This window comes from Aspergillus thermomutatus, assembly GCF_002237265.1.
Source record: "Aspergillus thermomutatus strain HMR AF 39 chromosome Unknown NODE_177, whole genome shotgun sequence".
In the NCBI taxonomy this organism is placed as follows: Eukaryota; Fungi; Ascomycota; class Eurotiomycetes; order Eurotiales; family Aspergillaceae; genus Aspergillus; species Aspergillus thermomutatus.
Window position 1 is genome coordinate 34,611 of NW_020798226.1, and position 19,630 is coordinate 54,240.

Below are 19,630 nucleotides of genomic sequence, written 5' to 3' on the forward strand. Positions count from 1 at the left end.
GATGGAAGCAGTAAACGGCTTCAAACAAGACCAAGTCATCCTCCTCCCCCAGAATCGCCAACTCCTCACCTTGATGACCATCATCCGAGACGTCAACACCACAGGAACGCTCTTCACCTCGACAGTCGAGAAAGTAGCCCGTCAGCTCGTCACACTCGGTAAGCCATCCCCACGCCTGCAGGGTCCCATTCTAACCAACCCAGCGGTGGACTCTGTCCCCACGGAAAAACACACAGTCCAAACCCCAGTCGGAGAGAGCTACTCCGGATGGCGCCCAGCACAAGAAGTCTGCGGCGTGAGTATCCTGCGTGCTGGCGCGAGCATGGAACAAGCTCTCCGCGATACATGGGTGTATGCGGCCCCTGCCCCTGCCTTGAGGCTACAAAACTGACAGAGTAGTGGCCCGCTGAGTTTCGGTAATATTCTCATCCAACGAGACGAGGAGACGTCCCTTCCGCAGTTCTTGTACTGCAAGCTTCCATCGCAGATTTCGAGATGCCGTAAGAATTCGACGTGATCTTATGGTCGAGGCCAGGCTGACTGGATAGGTGTTTTGCTCCTGGAGCCGATGCTCGCGACTGGAGGCTCGCTCATTAAAGCTATTGAGATTCTGATTGAACGGGGCGTTCCGGAGCAGGAGATTGTGCTGGTGAACGTTGTTGCCTCGAAGCAGGGACTTGAGCGGGTGATGGGGCGATTTCCCTTGCTCAGAATTGTGACCGCCGCCGTGGATGAAAACTTGACGTCTAAGAAGTGAGTTGCTGCCAGTGCTGCAAAGTGAAGGTATACTGACGTCCAGCAGTTATATCAGTCCTGGGTTAGGGGATTTTGGTGATCGGTTTTACGGTACCGTGGCCTAGTTGTACTTCCGTTGTCGCGTTATACCCGAGAATATAAGGGAATGTGACCTTAGAGGATGTATCAGACGAAAGATTAACTAAGTAGCAGATTGATCATGGACAAGCCTCATCTTGCCCTGTGGATAGAAAGTTCCTCTCAGCTACTCGAGGCTTGTGACGTCCCGCTTGTCTCTTCGAAATCTGAAAGTCTAAAGAAGGAAGCTTGATTGCACTATACTAAATTCGTACCAAACAGCCTATCGCCGATATCCCCAACTCCCGGCTGAATGTATCCCTTCTCATCGAGATCAGGATCGACAGCTCCAAGAACAAACTGCGTAGACGCCGGCCACACATTCGCCACCCGCATCGCCCCTTCTCGACTCGCCAGAACAGAAAGAAAAGTAACCTTTTCAATGCCCCAGTCCCTGACCCACAATCAGTATTGTGGAACCTTGCATGGACGCAGACCGCTTACTTCAAGATACTGACCACAGCACCCACCGTTCCACCCGTGGCAATCACCGGATCAACAACAATCGCCTTCCGAACCGTCGCCGGCTTAGGCGGGAGCTTGTTGTAGTATTCGACCGGTTGCAGATTGTGCTTGTCTCGGAAGATGCCGAGGTGGTATGTGACTGTGGGTATGTTCGCGGGGATCTCCGCCATCAGCGGTTCGAACATTGCTAGCCCTGAGCGTAGGATCACCACCACGGCGATAGTTTCATTGCTTTCTGCTTTGATGGTTGTTTGGCGCGCGAGCAGAGTAGTGAGCTGCGCAATGAGGGCGCAGACTTGTGAGGGGAGCAAGCCTGGGTCTCGGAGTTTGTCGAGGAGGGATGCAAAGGTGGCATCTTGGAGGGTGGTGATGTTCGAGGGGAGAGAGGGAGCCATGCTGATGGTCATCTTTTGTTTGGATAGACAGGCTCAAGGAATGGAAGATACGGTTGATATTTGAACAAAGCGAAGCGCCATACTCGTATCTGTATGCTTATCGGAGGGTCGATGTTGATACTATCCAGAGATCTACGTAGATAAGGCTATCTCCAGCCATCAGGCTTATCTGATAACCTAGAAGGCCATCGTCAACATGCGTCAACATGCAGTGGAATCTATCTTTTAGACAAACAGAGAACTATGCTTGAGATATGTCACCGTGCATGATTGATTCTGTTAGTTAATGGATACAACTCTGCTGGTGCTGACCTAATGACCTGCAGAGCAACAACCCCGCATCCAAGAGTCCTCGCTCTCTTGCTCATCTTGACTCATTCCTGATCTAATTCGGACAGTACAGCAGAATCAAGAGTATTCTATACAATAGCAGTCAAGATGGATCCAGAAATACAGTACGTCCTCGGTTTGAAAGCTGTCCGTGAACGAGCCCATCGAGTCCTGCAACTCGCGGAGGAGAATCGCCTGAACCACTTTGAGTACCATCCCAATCGCCTCCAGGATGCAGTACAATACGTGATAAATATCATCAAGGTTAGTTTGTTGAAAAGGTGGTAGGAAAATACTGACAGACTGCAGCGCGACTTTGGACCAGACAAGTACCAGCTCATCCCGCCCCATGGCCGCTGGCAGCATTTTGAGGTCGGCGGTGTCAATCGCCCTGAGAATCTGCTGCAGCAGTGGAAGGGTAAAGGGGCGGACGCACTCGAGCAGACGCGTAGCTTAGTGGACTTATTCTTCGTCTCGGTGCTGCTTGATGCGGGAGCAGGTGACAAATGGCGGTTCACCGAGCCAGGGACGAATATCGTCGTTGGTCGTAGCGAGGGAACCGCGGTAGCCTCGTACAATATGTTTATGAATGGGGACTTTGCCACTTCCGATAGTGAGAGAAAGGATATCGTTCTGGGTTGGTCCATGTCCATCACCCCTTCTAGTGAGTACAGGCTGAACATCAACAGGGCAAGCCCTCAAGGACTTTGACGCTGCAACACTGCAGCGCGGATTCCAGATAGACGAGAAGACGAATCCCCTCGTGGGAGCATCTTCTCGCGTTGAACTCTTACGGGCGCTGGGCCGGTCCCTCCTCAACCTCCCAGAGATATTCGGGCCCGCCGGACGACCAGGAAATCTAGTCGGTGCGCACTCCCGTCCTTATTCCCAGACACAGTCTAAATGTTGCAGACTATCTCCTTTCCCAATCCCCAACGCCAACGGAAATCAATTACGAATCCCTCTGGACTACACTACAAACCGTCCTCCTACCCGTCTGGCCCTCGACCCGCACCCACATCGACGGCCACCCCCTCGGCGACGCATGGCCCCTCCAAGCCCTCGCAGACGACGCCGAGAGAACCGACCAGAGATCCAAATGCGCTCACATCCAACCCTTCCACAAACTCACGCAGTGGCTCGCGTACTCCCTAACCGTCCCCTTCGAGCGACTGCTCGCCGTGAAATGGGCAAACATGGGTCTCGGCACCGGGCTCCCCGAGTACCGCAACGGGGGCCTTTTTGTTGACCTCGGTGTTCTAACCCTCAAGCCTGACGCGGAAGAACACGGACTGCAGGGTTCCGGGGCGAGGCTTCCGGCGTTTGAGGCGACCTCGGATGTGATTGTGGAGTGGCGGGCGATGACGGTTGCGCTCTTGGATAAGCTGCATGCGCGGATTGTGGACAGCGAGGAGTTCGCCGGGGTCAGGTTGAGTCTTGCGCAGGTTCTGGAGGCTGGGAGCTGGAAGGCTGGACGGGAATTGGCGGCGGAGAAGAGGCCGGAGACTAGATCGAGCCCGATCTTGATACTGGGTGATGGAACGCTGTTTTAGTGATTATTACATTGAGTTCTATGATGAGACAATCCGTATTCCTTGAGATGTCTTCATCGTATCTTGCAATATTTGGTGATCCATAGGGTAAATAGCGATTTTGGGTATGCAATGCTGAACAATGGCACGATTACTCCGAGAAGGGATAATGATATTCGATACACAAGGTCACAAAATATAGAGCACAACATTCTGATGCAGAAATCTCATGATAGCAGCTTGATATCAATAACGAATGTGAGCGATAAGACCCAGTCGTTGCTTGTCGCTTATCTCCGGGCCCTTGATAGACCTATCTCACCAGACCCTCAAGACTCAAGATAGACGTCCTTGTCTTATCTTTAGACTGTTGTACAGCAGGAGCAGCAGCAATCAATGTAGGCATAGCATTTGTATCTGAGACTTTCTGAGTCAGTTCTCAGTGATTCCCCTGCTCATAAATCTGCCATTTCCGACCAGCTCAGAAATGATCTATCCCTTCCGCATATTGTATTGACGCGGTTTCCTCTACCGACTCTACAATACATCCCAGACCACAGCAGAATGACCACAACAACAGAACAAAACGGCTTGTCAGCAAACAAGAAACCCTGGACTAGTCCCGTCAGCACCAGATATGCCGACCGCATCATTGTGAGTGCATCCTTCGAGCCAGATCAACCACACATACTAACGGATAAGCTCACCACATACCCCGGGCAAAGTGTCGTCGACCCCATCCCTCTGAAATGGGGCGCCTCGACCCCCGAAGAACGCGGGCCAGTCTTGGTCTCCCGCAACAAAAACACCATCAGCAAGCGGAACGCCATCGGCGCCCACGGAGGCAGCTATGCCATCTACAACGCCCTTGCTATAGCGGCCGGAGACCTTCCAGCCGACTTTCGGCCGGACTTCCTAAATACCCAGCCGACGTTTGACTTTCCCATACAGTCTGCCTGGCATGATCCCATGAGGATTGTCTCGATGGATCCGTTCGGCCATGATATTGTCAAGTACTATGGTAAGTACCTCGAGCAGGGGATCGATGTCCGTCCCACGATAGCGGTCACCAGGGCCTCAATGCGCGTCTCTGAGATTAGCGAGGCGGTCCGCGAGGGCCGGCTACTGGTTGACGGGGCGATCGTGCACTCGGACCAAGGCGATGTGCGCGTGACAAAGGTGGCGGTTGAACCGGTCTGGTACCTGCCCGGTGTTGCGGCGCGCTTTGGTGTCGATGAGGCCTTGCTGCGCCGGGCGCTGTTCGAGCATACCGGAGGCAGCTATCCGGAGCTTGTCACCCGGACCGATCTGAATGTGTTTTTGCCGCCGATTGGCGGGTTGACGGTGTACATCTTCGGTCCGCCTGAGCGGGTATCCGATGAGAACGTGCGGCTGGCGCTGCGTATCCACGACGAGTGCAATGGGTCGGATGTCTTCCAGTCGGATATCTGCACGTGTCGGCCGTACCTGGCGTTTGGGATCGAGGAGGCGATCAAAGAGGCACAGCAGGGTGGCTCGGGGGTGGTCATCTACTTCCGCAAGGAAGGGCGGGCGCTGGGTGAGGTGGTCAAGTATCTTGTCTACAACTCGCGCAAACGGGGCGGCGACACGGCGGATAAGTATTTCCAGCGGACGGAGAATATTGCTGGTGTCAAGGATGTGCGTCGTATGAGTCGCGGACAAGTGCAGGAGCTGACACTGTGCAGATGCGGTTCCAAGCTCTCATGCCGGATATCCTGCATTGGCTGGGTATCAAGAAGATCGACCGCATGCTCTCGATGTCCAATATGAAGCACGATGCGATCGTCGAGCAGGGAATCCCTATTCATGAGAGAGTGCCTATCCCAGACCGTGAGTCCTGCCAGGTAGCTGACTGAAAAGCTTGCTGATCGTTTCAGACATGATCCCGACCGATTCGCGGGTAGAGATTGACGCCAAAATTCACGCGGGGTATTTCACCACCGGCCAGACATTCACCGAGGAGGACCTCAAGAACGTCAAAGGGCGTGGCTGGGAGTGTTGGGAAGATGTCACAGTAAGACCCTTTCCTTCGGTTGCTAATACACGCTGACAGGAGCGTAGCATTAATGTCTGTTATGTGCGTTCTGTCGAGCAGATTGAGATAGATCACCTATCCCAGCGAAAGGAAACCGTTTTTGTCCGGGTGAAAAAAGGCCAATATGTCCTGCCGGGAAAGTTCATGTCTGGGAACATTAGTAGGATTCATGTCGTTAGCGGTAGTGCTGACCTCCAAGAAAAGAGTCCTTGTTACTGGTTCGAACCGCCATTCCGTAGGGGGCTATCACAGTCAGTGTTGAGTCTCATCATATTGAATTCATTCGATACCCACCCAGCAGAGGAACATTGACCCCGACCTGTCCCACATTGACAGCTCGCTGGAAGATTCCTGCTTTCTGTGCACTGGACGTAAAGATCGAACAGCCGTTTCCGACTAAAGATATTAGCATGTCCCCGTCTTTCTCCTGTTCGACTTACATCTACTCTGGTTGATCAACTCGATTGCCTCCTCAAGAGTGTCGACTTCCATGCAGATCAGCACTGGCCCGAAAATCTCGCTCTGATAGCACTCCATGTACGTCTTGACATCCGCCAAGATCGTCGGCCCTACAAAATTGCCCTCCGGATACTCGGCCACGGACACCTCCCTCCCGTCCAACAACAGCGACGCCCTCTCCTCTATCGCTCGCTGAATCATCCCGCAGACCTTCGCCTTGGCCGCGCCGCTGATCAACGGACCGACCTTGACGTCCTCGTCGCTCCCACAGCCCACGACCATTGACTGCGCTAACTCGACTAATTTCGGGATCCACTCGCTGGTCGAGCCGACAAAGACCGCCACGCTCATCGCCATGCATCTCTGTCCGGCGGCGCCGAACGCGCTCCCGGCGATAGCGTACAGGGTCCCCATCATATCCGCGTCCTCCAGCACCACTCCGTGATTCTTTCCACCGCATTCTGCCTGGATGCGCTTGCGCGTCGCGCGAGCGTGATCGTAGATCCGCTCCGCAGCTGCTTCGGACCCGACGAAACTCACTGCCTGGATGCATGGTTGGGACAACAATTTGTCGACGGCGGAGGGGCCCCCATGGACGATGTTAAATACGCCGGGTGGAAACCCTGCACGTAGAAATGCAGTTGCGAGGAGGGTCGACGCGGTAGGTGTTTTCTCTGAGGGCTTGAGAATAAACGTATTCCCTGTCACCAAGGCGAATGGGATCGACCAGAGGGGTATCATGAAGGGAAAACTAAAGGGTGTTGCTGCCATGCATACGCCCTGGACGTCGGCCTTAGCACTCTTGCCTGATATAACTGAGAGACACCCACCAGTGGTTCATGGAATGTAGTCAACTGCGTCGGATCGGCGCCGAGATATATCCCCGCCATTTCGGGGCCAACTGAACATGCTGCTTGCACTGAGTCCAGGCCTCGGTATACCTCCGCGTCAGCATCGGCCAATGTCTTGCCCACTTCTCTAGACAGACACGCGACGATCTCGGGGGTCATGTCACGGATAGCCTCGACTAGCCTCAGGAGGTACTCGCGGCGTCTGGAGAAGGATAAGGCAGCCCAGGCGGGCTGTGCGGATCTGGCAGCCTCAACAGCGGTCTGGATCTCGTCGAGCGTGCAATCGGGAACACGAGAGAGGAGGCTTTGAGTGCACTGGGACTGTCAGTTTCAATTTCTCAGGCAACGAAGAAGATCGTAGTTACAGGATTTAGAACACTCGTCCACGTCTTCGAACTAGATAAGACGAATTCGTTGTTGATAAAAGCGTGTATGACCGTGGGTCGGGGTGCTTCCGCCTGGTTGTCGGGTTCTTGGTGGTCGGACAGGTCCTCAGCTTCACCATCGGTACGGGCTCGTTTCGCAGAGTCAGTTGTTTCATCCTGGGTCCATATATTAGATTGAGGCTTTTTTTGAATGATGGACCACCTACGACCGTTCGACTCCTCTTGTGGCCGACACCTGTTGGCAGTGTAGCTCGGTCCAGCATTTTCGGAGCAGAAACAGTCGATCCGTTTGTTCGAGATCGCAGAGTTCGGGTCATGTTGATGACTACGGGGAAATGGCAAAAGAATGCAAATGAGGGTTTGAAAGTATTCTTCGAAGACGACTGAAGATGACAGGGAGGAAATATCGAGAGCAATGCTGATAAGAGAGTGCGGGGATGTTATCAGTGTTAGTCATACTGGGTTGATAAGGATATAGTGCTTGATCAGTCATTATTTCATTCATTAATTTCTTGTGCATCTTGAGAGAAATGTGATATTCTCAAATATAGACTACTGCACACTGGATTCATAAAAGTAATGGTCTGCAAAAGGCAATTCTGTATAGTGATAACCATCAAGTGCGGGGTGTAAACAAGGCAACTCCAAAGACCAGACGCAGCATCAACTCGAGCAGAGCAGCTGGACTAATGCGCTGAACCAACTGGCCTAGAGCAGATCTCACTGCTGTCGTGTATGGCATTTTCAAGGCCAATCTTCCGAGTAATCTGGGATTCTTTCCTGTCAATTAAGCGATTTCCTGGCCCTTTGCTGGTAAAGTCACAAATATCCGGGGGTTTCCAAGATAGGTGAATCACACGCGACAGTACTGGAGACTGCCCCTGTCCTCGGCCTCGAACAAAGGAGATTCAAGGGAGACAGGTACAATAAGGCCCCTTCCTGTCTCCTTTGCAGTCTCTCTTTTCTGTTGTCTGTTTGACTGATTGCCGAGCTTCCCATTCTTCGTGATTAGTAGCAAAACCTGAGTAAGTACCGAGTGCTAAGATTGCAAAGCTGTTATTCCTACGATCGCGCGCTCCTTGCCTAGTACTAGACTGGAGAAGGAACAAATACATTGGTCATTGACTCCTTGGAAGAACGGTTTTCAAAACTCTCTTTAAGACAGAAGCAACACTACCTATGTAACATACGCCGCGATGAGTCAGGGACTTGTAGGAAATCCTAAAGTTGATCCCACTGACGTGCTTACTCGTTTTCCCTAACATCAATAACGGTCGTCTTGAACTTCCTCGCAGGAACCTTGCGATTGAACAAGATGTCGCTTTCACGGTAAGAGCGGTGCTTGAGCTCAGGGAGAAAGAAGAAGGCCATCACCCAGCAGACGCAGGCCGTGCCGGCCCAGACATAACCGCACTTGCCTGCGAGGTTCCATCCCGTCGGGTTGAGCATCTTCGAGGCGAGATAGATCATGGGAATCTCCGCGACATAGTAGGCGGCGCGACCGACACCGGTGCTTAAAGCGCGGAGACGGACCGAGGACGTCTCGGAAATGATGGTGTATGAGATCGGACCGAGGGTACCGGCAAAAACGAAGGAGATGAGGATACCTAGACAAGCCTGGGCGTAGTTGGTCGAGTTGTTCTGTGGGACAGAAGCGCAGATGCCGAGGATGATGAGCAGGGTGATGTTGGTGGCTGTGCCCCAGAGATAGATGGTTCGACGACCGAACCAGGCGGAAAGAGGCCAGGAGCACGCGTTGGCCACGAATTGAAGACACGAGTTGATCAGATTGAGCTGGAACGAACGGTCGGGTGAGATCCCGGCTTCTAAGTGGGGAGTCAGTCATCTAGGCTTGAAAGTTGTCCGAGGGAAGCCACTCACGCTCGAAGAAGAAGGTTGCCTGGTTGGCAATCAGGTTGCCAGCGAAATTCTGTGACGCGTACATCAAGCAGGTGATGATTGTTCGCCTCAGATCGGTACCCTTGAAGAGGTCGAGGAGGGTCGGGGCACCACCCATCTGTTCTTCGATCTTAACGGTTCGCTCGATCATGGCAAGTGCCTTTTGAGCATGCTCTGTGGATTCACTACCGAGGCGCTCGATGGAGCGAAGGGCCTCCTCTTTGCGTCCGCGACGAATAAGCCACCAAGGCGATTCGGGGGCGAGGAAGATGAGGATCAAGAGGGGAGTCTGGACGAGTCAGCTCTGGTAGGTACGAGATCTGAAAAGAGCGACTCACGGGGAAGATCCACTGCAAGGCAAGAGGCACTCGCCAAGCCCACTGATCCTCTCGCTTATTGTAGCCATAGGTGGCGGCGGCGACAATGATTGAACCGATAGACCAGCTCATTTGCAGAGTAGCCGTGCAGGCACCTCGAAGGGCCAGAGGAACAATCTCGCTGGCGTAGGCGGGGGAGTTTGCAATGAAGAATCCCCAGGGGACACCTTCCAACGCTTGTCCGACCACCAGGAGGGTGAGCGAGTCGGCCTAGGTGGGTTGGATTGGTCAGGCGATAAGCTCGACAACGGGGCTGGGCTACTCACAAAGAAGGAAATGAAAATTGTGGCGTTCATAAGAATCAGGGCCAAGATGGTAGTCCAGCGGTAGCCAAGACGGTTGGTGACGGGTCCGGCCAAAAAGACACCCACAAAAGCACCACATTGACCGGCTTGGAAGAGGGCACTCTGCCATCGGGTTGGGATGGTATAACCAGATCCCTCAACATAAACACCGTACCTCTTTTGGAAAGCGGAAAGCGCGACAAAGTTTCCGTTCAGAAACATGTCGAACGACTCCATGACCTGATAGGCATCAGCGGTTGTCCTGTCCGAGAACTGGGGATAGACTCACAATGGTGAAGCACATGATGAACGCCCATAAACAAGCCCAGGGGTGGCTCTTGACCGCGGTCCACACGCCCATCTCATGCTCGCGGTTCTCGCCATCGAAGGCATCGTTCATGAGATCCGGGTCGGCCAAGATCTCGGCATGATGAACGTCCACCTGATCCCCCTGGTGCAACCCCTCCTTTGACTCGACGATATCTGACGACATTGATGGGATTGCTCGCTATGTCAGCGTGCTAATGCAAAGAGAATAGAAAACAAAGCCAGGGAAAAGAAAAAAATAAAAAGGCGAGTCAGGGGAGTCAGGGTGGTCTTATATCAATTAATACATTTGCGCATTTAAATGGTGTGCGTGTGTGATACGTGGATTAATTTGTACGCAATCAGAGTCCATGATGAGTATTTAACAGAACAGTTAGTAGCCAGCGGTCTGATGGGCAAGCAGGGATGTGACATTGTGCCACCGGGCTTTTTCCCATTTCCCCAACACTGTCAGCAAGCAATGCGGTTACAACGGGAGACAATTACCCAAAGCAGGCCAGGCGCCGAACCAATGTAGTTAAACATGGGCTTGCGCACAAGCTACTACTTTATCATTGGACTAGAAGCTTAGCTGTGACCAGAAAAAGCTAGCCACCGGCGCTGAGGGCGCTGGGAATCTGCCGACAAGAGGATTGTGGCGTTCGACCAGCCCTGCTTATGAAAGGGCCGAGACATTTGAATTGCAGGGGGCCTGACGCCCTCCACTGGGCTTTCTCCATCTTTGAGGGTAAATCTTGCTTGGGGATGCGGGGCCCCCGGATAAGAGTTAGGGTTAGTGCTTGTTAGTGCTTATTTAGCTGCTGTGTCTCGTATTAGAGTTCCCTTATTGGCTCACCACTTTGCGCTGAGTGATGGGGAAAAAATTATGGCCTCTCAACTACATACTTCTCCCAAATCCCAAGTGCCTTAAAGCTGTCGGGAATCGATACAATATAAGTTCCAAGGTTAGGACCAAAAAAAAAAAAAAAGGTGGGAGGCTTAAGCTCAGTCTAATTATGCTTGCTGATCACCTGCTCACCTAGACATTCAGAATTGCCTAGTCCGGTTAAGATTATAGGAGGCTTGGCAGATGGCTACTTGTACGAAAGAGGATAGTCTACTTCTAATGAAATGTGACTGTGTGGCAGGTGTTTCAAGCTGGTTTTTTCCTCGTCGTCTTCTTGGCGATTGGTGGCATAGCCTTAAATAGAGTACAGAAATGCAGAGTAATCTGGAGACGCTGGTTTGGATTTCTAAGATACTGTTCACATCTTTAATCTTTCAAGAGGAAGATGATTCATTTCTAGTATTACTTTAAAGATAGGTTAAAACAAACAGGGCGCTCAATGAGTTTAACATCATCTTCCAGTAAGTGCAGAATAGTGGTGTGAATTATCGTGCTTTTTAACGTGGCGGGACTGGAAACTGGAAATACAGCCATTAATGGCCTTGCCACAAATAACAAATCAAACTACTTTTCTAAATCCATTTGAAATGCACCATAGTGGCGGGAGGCAAGAAAGAGTTGGCCCGTTCTCTTACACTGAGATTCTCGAAAACCACCAGGTACATTAGTAGTAATCCGAGGTTCAACTTGCTTTTAGCCAAGGAATGAACTCATGGAGTTTATTATATAATAATGAATGTACTGCGACTCTCTACGTAGTTGCTACTCACTGTGGATACTGATGGTATGATATCTTGGTACTAAGCCGAATGAATACTCTCCAACAACATCATTCATCAGAATTAACCCACCAAATCATGAGCCTCTCCGGACTACCAAACGAGATCATCCTGTTAATCGCAGGGCACTTGGATACCCAGCATGCAATCAATGCCCTTGCACAAACTAACCATCCAATCTACTCTCAGCTAAATCCCATTCTCTACCGCTACCACGCACAACATCATATCCCATCACCTGCTCTAGCGTGGGCTGCAGAAAATGGCCAACTGGGCACTTTGGTGAAGCTACTCCAGGCAGGTGCTGAGATACCCCCGGTTGTCAGACCTATCACCGATCATCCGATCGCCAAAGCAGCAACCAATGGACACGCCAAGATTGTCGAGATTTTATGACTGGCTGCAAGGGCTAGACTACAATATGATTCTCAGACATGCAGCAGTAGAGAACCGCACGGGGGTCGTGCTGTTACTCCTGAGCCGGGGCATGGACCCATGGGACATCACCGCAGGCCCCTCCACAATCTGCTGGGCTGTATACGCCGGACATGCGGAGCTGGTCCGATTATTATTGAAGGATGTCGAACAGCGCGCACTGTGGCCCGCCATCAAGTGCCACGCGATCGGAGAGGCACTATGTGCAGCTGTGAAACGAGCCAGTAACGAGGCTGTCATCCGCATGTTGCTCGACGCGGGTGCTGAGGTTGATTTCCGGAGGAACGATACCATCACCACTCCGTTGGCCATCGCGGCCAACTTCAAACAGGTGTCTGCGACAAAGCTTCTGCTGGAGGCTCGCGCGAACGCGAATATTACCAATAGCGACAGAGGGGGCCCGCTTGCTTGCGCTACCCTATGGGAGCCAATGCTCGGCTCGGCCTGGCTTTGGCCTCCGGAAAGAAGGAGGCTTCGTATAGGCCGTCGGGGGCGAAGAATTTGGGAGGAGCCCATTGTATTGGTCGATACCCTGGCTCGGGAATTGAATGAACAGCTCCGCTCGTCGCCTCTATATCATTCAACATGTCTATATAATTTACAAAACTTATGATGAGGACGACGTAACGAGGAAGAGGATACAGAGTCAGTGAAGGTTTCCTTATTAACGTACATTCCCACCCCATTCGCCACTCTAATATCTCCTGCTCTAAAATATCATATTATATGCTATGATATCTGATACTGCCTGATCTGCTAGCATACTAACACACCTGTGGCTTGTATACCTGCAACACATCATGTAGCTGTATGACAAAGGTTATCCAGATCAACGCACATCCAGCCGCATCTCCACCGACTGCATTCCACTTATAATTGTTGCACCACTGGCCCATCCGGTTGCGAAAGGCCACAGTGCGATCATACTGGGAGTGGCTTGCCGAATACTGGATCTCCTTCCACTCACTCCAGTGGCGCCCCTCATAATGATCCCCATTACCGTACACTAATCCGAACCCGTATTTCGAGTCCAGGTCTCGAATGATTCGTTGCCACTGCGTCCAGTCCACGTCTCCTGCCAACTCTCCCAGAACATCTCGGACCTGATGTTTCAACTGTCGCAGATCTGTGTCACTTAACCGGTTCAAAAAGTCCAAATGGACAAACCCCGCGTATCCAAAGACAGTCGGACACTGCTTGCTGGTTTCCTCCACATACTTCTGGTGTGATTCTTGCGACTCCTTGAGCTGGGCTTTCAAAGACTCGATGTATCCGGCGTGCTCCTGATTGATTTTTTCCAGGAATTTATTGGTCTCCTCCAACCGGGCGATCTTCGCGCGTAACTCTTTAGTCTGGTCTTCCTTCGGAGATTCGCCTTCTTTGTCTAAAGTGGCAGTTGAGAAATGCTCCCTCAAAGCCTTCATAGAAGGAGTAAAGAAGTATTCACCACCTTTCTGATCAACCCACGGACTAATACCAAGATTAAGCTTGACAGTCTTGTCCGGGTTGCTTCCATCGTACAGACTGATGTGACCCTCGGGATGATCGGAACGGAGTCTCTGGTTAACGAAGGGGTCCATACCAGGACCGTCGGGGAAAGTCTTCGTCTTGTACTCAGGAAAGGAGGAGTTACTCGCCCAGCCTATATTATTAGCATCATAGGCAGCATCCCAATGGTTGGATGTAAACTTACGTGTCATGAGGAAGTTGAACCCATCCCGGATAAGACTCTGGTAACACGTAAAGTAGATCCCACGTTGTTCAATTGTCCTCCTCTCCCTCTTTTCCTCCTCGGTGAGTTCAGGACCGAAGGTGATACCACGACGGAGGATGACACTAGCATCCTCCTCTTGTCCTTCGGCCTCGGACTCATCACTTTCTGGCTCCGGAAGCTCGGTGTTATCGCCATCCTCTTCTGTCCCCACATCGCGCTTCTTATCGGCTCTGGGACGCATCTTGCGGATGTGAGCCGCGAACGGACAACCCTTTATGCTCTTCTTGGGTCTGAAGTCGAATTTGTTGTCGAATGCCAAGTCCGCATTGTCCTCGTCGGTGGCCTTGGCGACGGGAGCTCCTGTGCTGTTGATTAGTTCTTGTCTAGCGAGTGGATAATACTGTAGTATAGAGATCATAGGCGTACCGCTCTTCCATCGTCCCATCATATGAGCACCCAGCTTCGCGGGACCATTGGGTCCCTGATAGTTGGTCCCTGGGACTTTCGGTGCCGCCTCCTCGAGGAACTTTTCGAATTCGGGAACCTTCTGGTCGAGCTGACGGAAGACAAGGAAACTGCCCTCCTTGGCCCATTCGGGGCCTCTTTTCATATTGGGGTCACCTTTGTGCCCGAGAAAGATGTATCTAAGTCCTGTTAACAGGCATTGTACCTTCGACCTATTGAAAGGTGTGACGTACCCGGGAAGACAGGCATGAGGTTCACCCTTGGCCGGGGGGTCATCCAGGCCTTTGATCTTTGGCTGAGAGATGTGATCCTCGTAACCGAAGCTACAGAATTAGTATCGCTCATAGTCGATGAAACGGAAGTCGGAGGGAATCATACTGCTCTTTGCCACGGTTCGCACCAGGACGATGTTGGCCATCTCTTCTGAAGGCGATCTTCATACTGGCCTCATTCGCATCCCCCACATTGAAGGCATCCTCCAGATCTCTGACCTTCTTACGCACCGCTTTCGCCGTGTGGGCAGCGACGATGAAAACTCCGTCCACTCTCCACTCCCAACGTTCTAGTCCGGTCTTTGTCTCATTCCCGGGGGGAGCCCTGAAATCCGGATGCAAGGCAGGGGGGCTATCGGCACCTTCGTAGACGAGGTCATCGAACATGCCCTTCTCGAAAAGACCCTCGTTGATTCTATCCGTGCAATAAGCATCCGGATCCTTTTGCAGAGTCGCAGCAAATTTCACTTCGACCTTGGGATTTTCCACCTATGAGAATATCCAAAATATTAGAATAGACGGCAATCAGATACATATGTAGAAGAGGGGAGAGAGAAGACGAACCTTGAGTAAGCCCATATGGGTGAAGGCGATGTTCACTGCCGTAAAGGGCTTTCGGTCCGCTTCGGGAATATCACGTCGAGATCTTGCACAGGCTTCTTCAAACTCCCCAATTGAGTTCAGGTGGTTCTCGCATTGAGTGCCGGTGGTAATTTCCCCGTTGTCGAGGATATCTCTAAGGTGCTTTCTGAACCTCTCTTTCTTTGTGATCTTGAAGAAGAGGTAGGATTCGTAGTACTTGGGGAGACGGGGCCAGATGCTGCCCTGGATGTTGTCGGTGTCGACCACTCGCTCTTGCTTGTCGACAGGCATTTTGCGTTGTGCTTACTTTGGAGACTCTGAAGGGAACAAGTTTTGCTACACCTTCCGAGTGCTGGGGCGGCCCCTTCTTATGTCTGCTTTGACAGAAAGAAGACTACACCACAGATATTAGTATTCAGGCTGAGGGTTAGTATCCAGAATGTATCGCCAGTTTCAGCTCCCCTCTTCCTCCTTAGCTTCCCATACCCCTCCATTTCAATTGAAAACATCATCGTGCAGCTCAGCCCAAGAGCAATCGATAATGAATGGACCGCGATTTGTGGATCCTCGATCCGGAGGGTGATAATCTTGCAGATTCGACGCCTTCCTCCACCCACTGGAACTGATCTATCGTATGTGCGCCATGCTGATCCACTACTTCTGCTGTGACGACGATATCCAATTGATCACCTCGTCATTACTAGCTGGTGACAGTGAAGAGACTGGATGATTCTTACGCTGATCTAGCGGGTCCTGGCGTCTGAGAGCACACTAATCACATCCCATAGATTAGTATTCCGATTTATGCTAGTTTGGATCTTCATCAGCACAGACTGCGGCATTTCTTCAGCTGAACAGTGGGGATAGTGGAGTCCAGGACGAGTCAATACTATATCAATGTCCTCCATGGTTCAACGAGTACGGGATATTCGCATCCACCGGAATGGCTTTCAACCATATCCGATCAGATACATTGATATCTAATACACCTTCTGAAGTAAACTCTCGCTCAATATGATAGATACATGACAGGCAAGGATGGCATCATGGCAGGGACCGAGCCGTCCGCAAGGTGGAACTGACAAGATCCACCCGAGGAGTTCGTGGCGTATGTATGATAGCTGCATCTCCACTCCCCAATATCAAATAGAACCATGATCAGCGATGATTATCAGCCACTTAGAAAGGGCGATCTCGGTCATAATGCTAGATTAATAACCGAGGAAGCAGGTTTGCCGAGTTCCCAGGGAGCGGGACATCGACATTAGGGTTTCTGCAGTTCTTACCGGATTGCTGGTACATACTTTCGACCTAAGATCTATTCAGTACTGCACTGCACACTCTACGATCTGACGATGATTGATCTGACCTGAGACAACATCTATACACCTAGATGATCGATTCTGCATTCGTATAAGATATACCGTCTACGAGAGATCATTGATACGCCGTCAGGATATCAGTCCCATGTATGATGATGATGCAGCTATGATCACCACAGAAGTGGTCAAGTGGAGATGCTGGGGACTAAAGATGCATCACAATCCCAACAAGGAAGGATCCTCAGCCCTAAAAATCCTACTGGGAGAGGAACCTGGAAGAAGCACCCGCAAGTGATGAAAGCTGAAAAGCTGCTCATATTGCATCTCAGCCTGTATCCACAGGCGATCCCTCAAGGAACTGGTGTTGGTGGCTAGCTGTGTCTCCACTGCCTGGGCAGCCACGGACTTTACGTATCGCGGTCGCTGACGCTTTCAATCTGGGTGTTATTTATAAGTGATTTCTTTGCACTCCTTTGATTCACAACGACTCTCACAGGACTTTCATCACAATGAAGTTCCAGTGGACATCTGGTCTCGTCCTCGGGGCGGTGGCCGTCGACGCCTTCAAGCCCGCTGAATTTTCCTACGAATCCTCCGAAGCAGAGCGCGTTGATATTGCCAAATCTGTGTCTGGCAGGATCAAATACCAATCTCCTCCTCCCGATTCTGACCTGATTCCCAAAATCAATGCCAAGGATCCGAGCGAGAATTGGAAGGTCCAGTGCTCCAGCCAGTATGAAGGCAACGAGTGCGAATATGCCATTGACGACCGGAGCGAAAGATACTGGCACAGCGACCCTACGAAACAAGGGGAGGCTTCCTGGATCGTCGTCGATCTCCGCAAAGAGTACTACGTTTCCGGTCTGACCATGCTGCCTCGGCTGGACAAAAGTGTCGACCATGGCCAGATTGGTGAACACCGCATCTCTCTCTCTCGGGACGGCGGGAACTGGACAGACGTTGCATATGGGACCTGGGGATCAAACAAGAGTCCCAAGATGTCGGCCTTTATCCCCAAGCCTGCTCGTTTCGTCAAGCTCGTCGCCGAAACCGAATCCCGTTCGGATCGGTCGCAGGTCAAGAACGGGCAGATCTCTATCGTCAACCTTGCCGTTTACTCCTACAACGAAGGCACTTTCCCCGAAGAGGAGCCCAGCAGGGGTGTTTGGGGGCCCACAATTGATCTACCCATCGTCCCGGTGTCCTCTGCTGTTGAACAACATGGTGACATTATCATGTGGTCTGCCTGGGCTGACGACCAGTTCTTCGCCTCCCCCGGTGGGAAGACCCTGACCACCACCATGAACCGCGAGGGCATCATCACCCAGAGCGAGGTCTTCGAAACCAAGCACGACATGTTCTGCCCGGGTACCTCCATGGACATTGATGGTAATATCATCGTCAGTGGTGGTGCTGACTCCGGTCGCACAAGTGTGTACAATGGCACGGCCTGGGTGAAAGGTCCCAGCATGGCGATTCCTCGTGGCTATCACGCTTCGACCACCCTCTCCGACGGTCGGATTTTCACAATCGGGGGGTCCTGGAGCGGTGGAGACAAGGTACAAAAGAACGGCGAGGTCTACGTTCCCGGTGAGAATGCAAAGTGGGAAAGACGCCCGGGCGCCAAGGTCGAACCGATGATGACCGACGACCGTCTGGGCGCATGGCGGGCCGATAACCACGGCTGGCTCTTTGGCTGGAAGGATGCGAGTGTCTTCCAAGCTGGTCCCAGTAAGATGATGCATTGGTACAATGTCGATGCCAAAGACCACAAGGGTAGAGTCAAGGGTTCCGTGAAAGAGGCCGGCACGCGTAAAGAGGACCACGACTCCATGTCCGGTAGCGCCGTCATGTACGATGCCACCAAGGGTAAGATCCTCACCTTCGGTGGCCAGCGTCACTACGACGGCTCCTATGGTTCCAAAAACGCACATATCATCACTTTGGGAGATCCCTATCAAGAGCCTCAGGTGGAGGTGGCCGGCAAAGGCCCCGACGGTACCGGTGAAGGCGGCATGAACTACAAACGTGTTTTCCACACCTCTGTCGTCCTTCCTAATGGCAAGGTCTTCATTGCTGGTGGACAGAGCTGGGGCAAGCCCTTCCACGAAGGGAACATCAGTTTCACGCCCGAAATCTACGATCCCGAGACCGACACTTTCGTGAAGCAGAGCCGCAACAACATCAAGCGTGTCTACCACAGTATCTCCATGTTGCTGCCCGACGCTACCGTTCTCAATGGTGGCGGTGGTCTCTGCGGGAACTGCTCTGCCAACCACTACGATGCTGAGATCTTTACTCCTCCATACCTCTTCACTGCCGACGGCAAGAAAGCCACCCGTCCACAGATCATCCAGGTCGTCAACGGAGGTGCGCGAGCCACCGTTGGCAAGGTGCTAAGATTCCAGACAGACTCTGAAATCAAGTCTGCCGCCTTGGTCCGTCTCGGAACTACCACCCACACTGTTAACACCGACCAGCGTCGTGTTCCCCTCGACCTCAAGCCACTGTCTCAAAACAGATACGCCGCCCGGCTCCCTGACGATGCGGGCATTATTCTCCCTGGGTGGTATATGTTGTTCGTTATGAATGGCGAGGGTACCCCCAGTGAGGCTACGATGGTCAAGGTTGAACTCCCCCCTCGTGCTAGACATGAGTCCAGCAAATACGAGGAAGAAGAGGAGGAGGAGGAGGAGGAGGAGGATCTTGAATTTTTGTATCCCGGAGAGGCTCATGACTGCGACCACGATGATGAAGAGGGCAAGGGAATAATATCCCTTATCTTTACTTCGTCCAGCAACTTCTGGAAGACCTGGAGGTCTCCCCTAGTCACCCAGGCTTGAGTGTCTATATCGTGGTTTAGAGTTAGCTGGTCTTTCTTCTATACAATCTGTAGTATATCAACAAATGGAGCATGGTTTTATCACCTGAGTATATTGTA

At 52.0% G+C, this 19,630-nt stretch overlaps 8 protein-coding genes across 8 annotated transcripts; 5 read left to right on the forward strand and 3 right to left on the reverse strand.

Annotated features, from left to right (window-relative positions):
* Window position 1: 1 nt before the first annotated feature.
* CDV56_104524 (uracil phosphoribosyltransferase) lies at window positions 2-860 on the forward strand (the record flags this gene model as incomplete). The annotated part of the gene is made up of 5 exons (XM_026758143.1): window positions 2-158; window positions 204-351; window positions 400-500; window positions 549-753; window positions 803-860. The coding sequence occupies 5 exons, from the start codon at window positions 2-4 to the stop codon at window positions 858-860; spliced, it is 669 nt and encodes a 222-aa protein (XP_026612324.1).
* Window positions 861-1,071: 211 nt separating this feature from the next.
* CDV56_104619 (uncharacterized protein) lies at window positions 1,072-1,733 on the reverse strand (the record flags this gene model as incomplete). Its single annotated transcript, XM_026758238.1, has 2 exons — window positions 1,072-1,267; window positions 1,318-1,733. 2 exons carry the CDS (start codon window positions 1,731-1,733, stop codon window positions 1,072-1,074), a joined length of 612 nt encoding a protein of 203 aa, XP_026612325.1.
* A 438-nt stretch (window positions 1,734-2,171) lies between these two features.
* Window positions 2,172-3,616, forward strand: CDV56_104704 (URC4/urg3 family protein; the record flags this gene model as incomplete). Its single annotated transcript, XM_026758323.1, has 4 exons — window positions 2,172-2,327; window positions 2,373-2,700; window positions 2,753-2,929; window positions 2,976-3,616. The coding sequence occupies 4 exons, from the start codon at window positions 2,172-2,174 to the stop codon at window positions 3,614-3,616; spliced, it is 1,302 nt and encodes a 433-aa protein (XP_026612326.1).
* Window positions 3,617-4,159: 543 nt separating this feature from the next.
* Window positions 4,160-5,683, forward strand: URG1_1 (Uracil-regulated protein 1; the record flags this gene model as incomplete). Its single annotated transcript, XM_026758502.1, has 5 exons — window positions 4,160-4,249; window positions 4,298-5,254; window positions 5,302-5,446; window positions 5,494-5,630; window positions 5,678-5,683. The coding sequence occupies 5 exons, from the start codon at window positions 4,160-4,162 to the stop codon at window positions 5,681-5,683; spliced, it is 1,335 nt and encodes a 444-aa protein (XP_026612327.1).
* Window positions 5,684-5,826: 143 nt separating this feature from the next.
* Window positions 5,827-10,400, reverse strand: CDV56_105018 (uncharacterized protein; the record flags this gene model as incomplete). Its single annotated transcript, XM_026758637.1, has 10 exons — window positions 5,827-5,894; window positions 5,946-6,047; window positions 6,092-6,890; window positions 6,941-7,276; window positions 7,327-7,582; window positions 8,597-9,173; window positions 9,229-9,535; window positions 9,585-9,833; window positions 9,890-10,147; window positions 10,197-10,400. The coding sequence occupies 10 exons, from the start codon at window positions 10,398-10,400 to the stop codon at window positions 5,827-5,829; spliced, it is 3,156 nt and encodes a 1,051-aa protein (XP_026612328.1).
* Window positions 10,401-12,320: 1,920 nt separating this feature from the next.
* CDV56_105518 (ankyrin repeat domain-containing protein) lies at window positions 12,321-12,947 on the forward strand (the record flags this gene model as incomplete). Its single annotated transcript, XM_026759137.1, has 1 exon — window positions 12,321-12,947. The coding sequence occupies one exon, from the start codon at window positions 12,321-12,323 to the stop codon at window positions 12,945-12,947; it is 627 nt and encodes a 208-aa protein (XP_026612329.1).
* A 151-nt stretch (window positions 12,948-13,098) lies between these two features.
* CDV56_105583 (uncharacterized protein) lies at window positions 13,099-15,658 on the reverse strand (the record flags this gene model as incomplete). The annotated part of the gene is made up of 6 exons (XM_026759202.1): window positions 13,099-13,976; window positions 14,028-14,408; window positions 14,475-14,692; window positions 14,747-14,836; window positions 14,892-15,274; window positions 15,350-15,658. The coding sequence occupies 6 exons, from the start codon at window positions 15,656-15,658 to the stop codon at window positions 13,099-13,101; spliced, it is 2,259 nt and encodes a 752-aa protein (XP_026612330.1).
* A 1,540-nt stretch (window positions 15,659-17,198) lies between these two features.
* On the forward strand, window positions 17,199-19,532 carry CDV56_105886 (putative galactose oxidase; the record flags this gene model as incomplete). The annotated part of the gene is made up of 1 exon (XM_026759505.1): window positions 17,199-19,532. The coding sequence occupies one exon, from the start codon at window positions 17,199-17,201 to the stop codon at window positions 19,530-19,532; it is 2,334 nt and encodes a 777-aa protein (XP_026612331.1).
* Window positions 19,533-19,630: the final 98 nt, after the last annotated feature.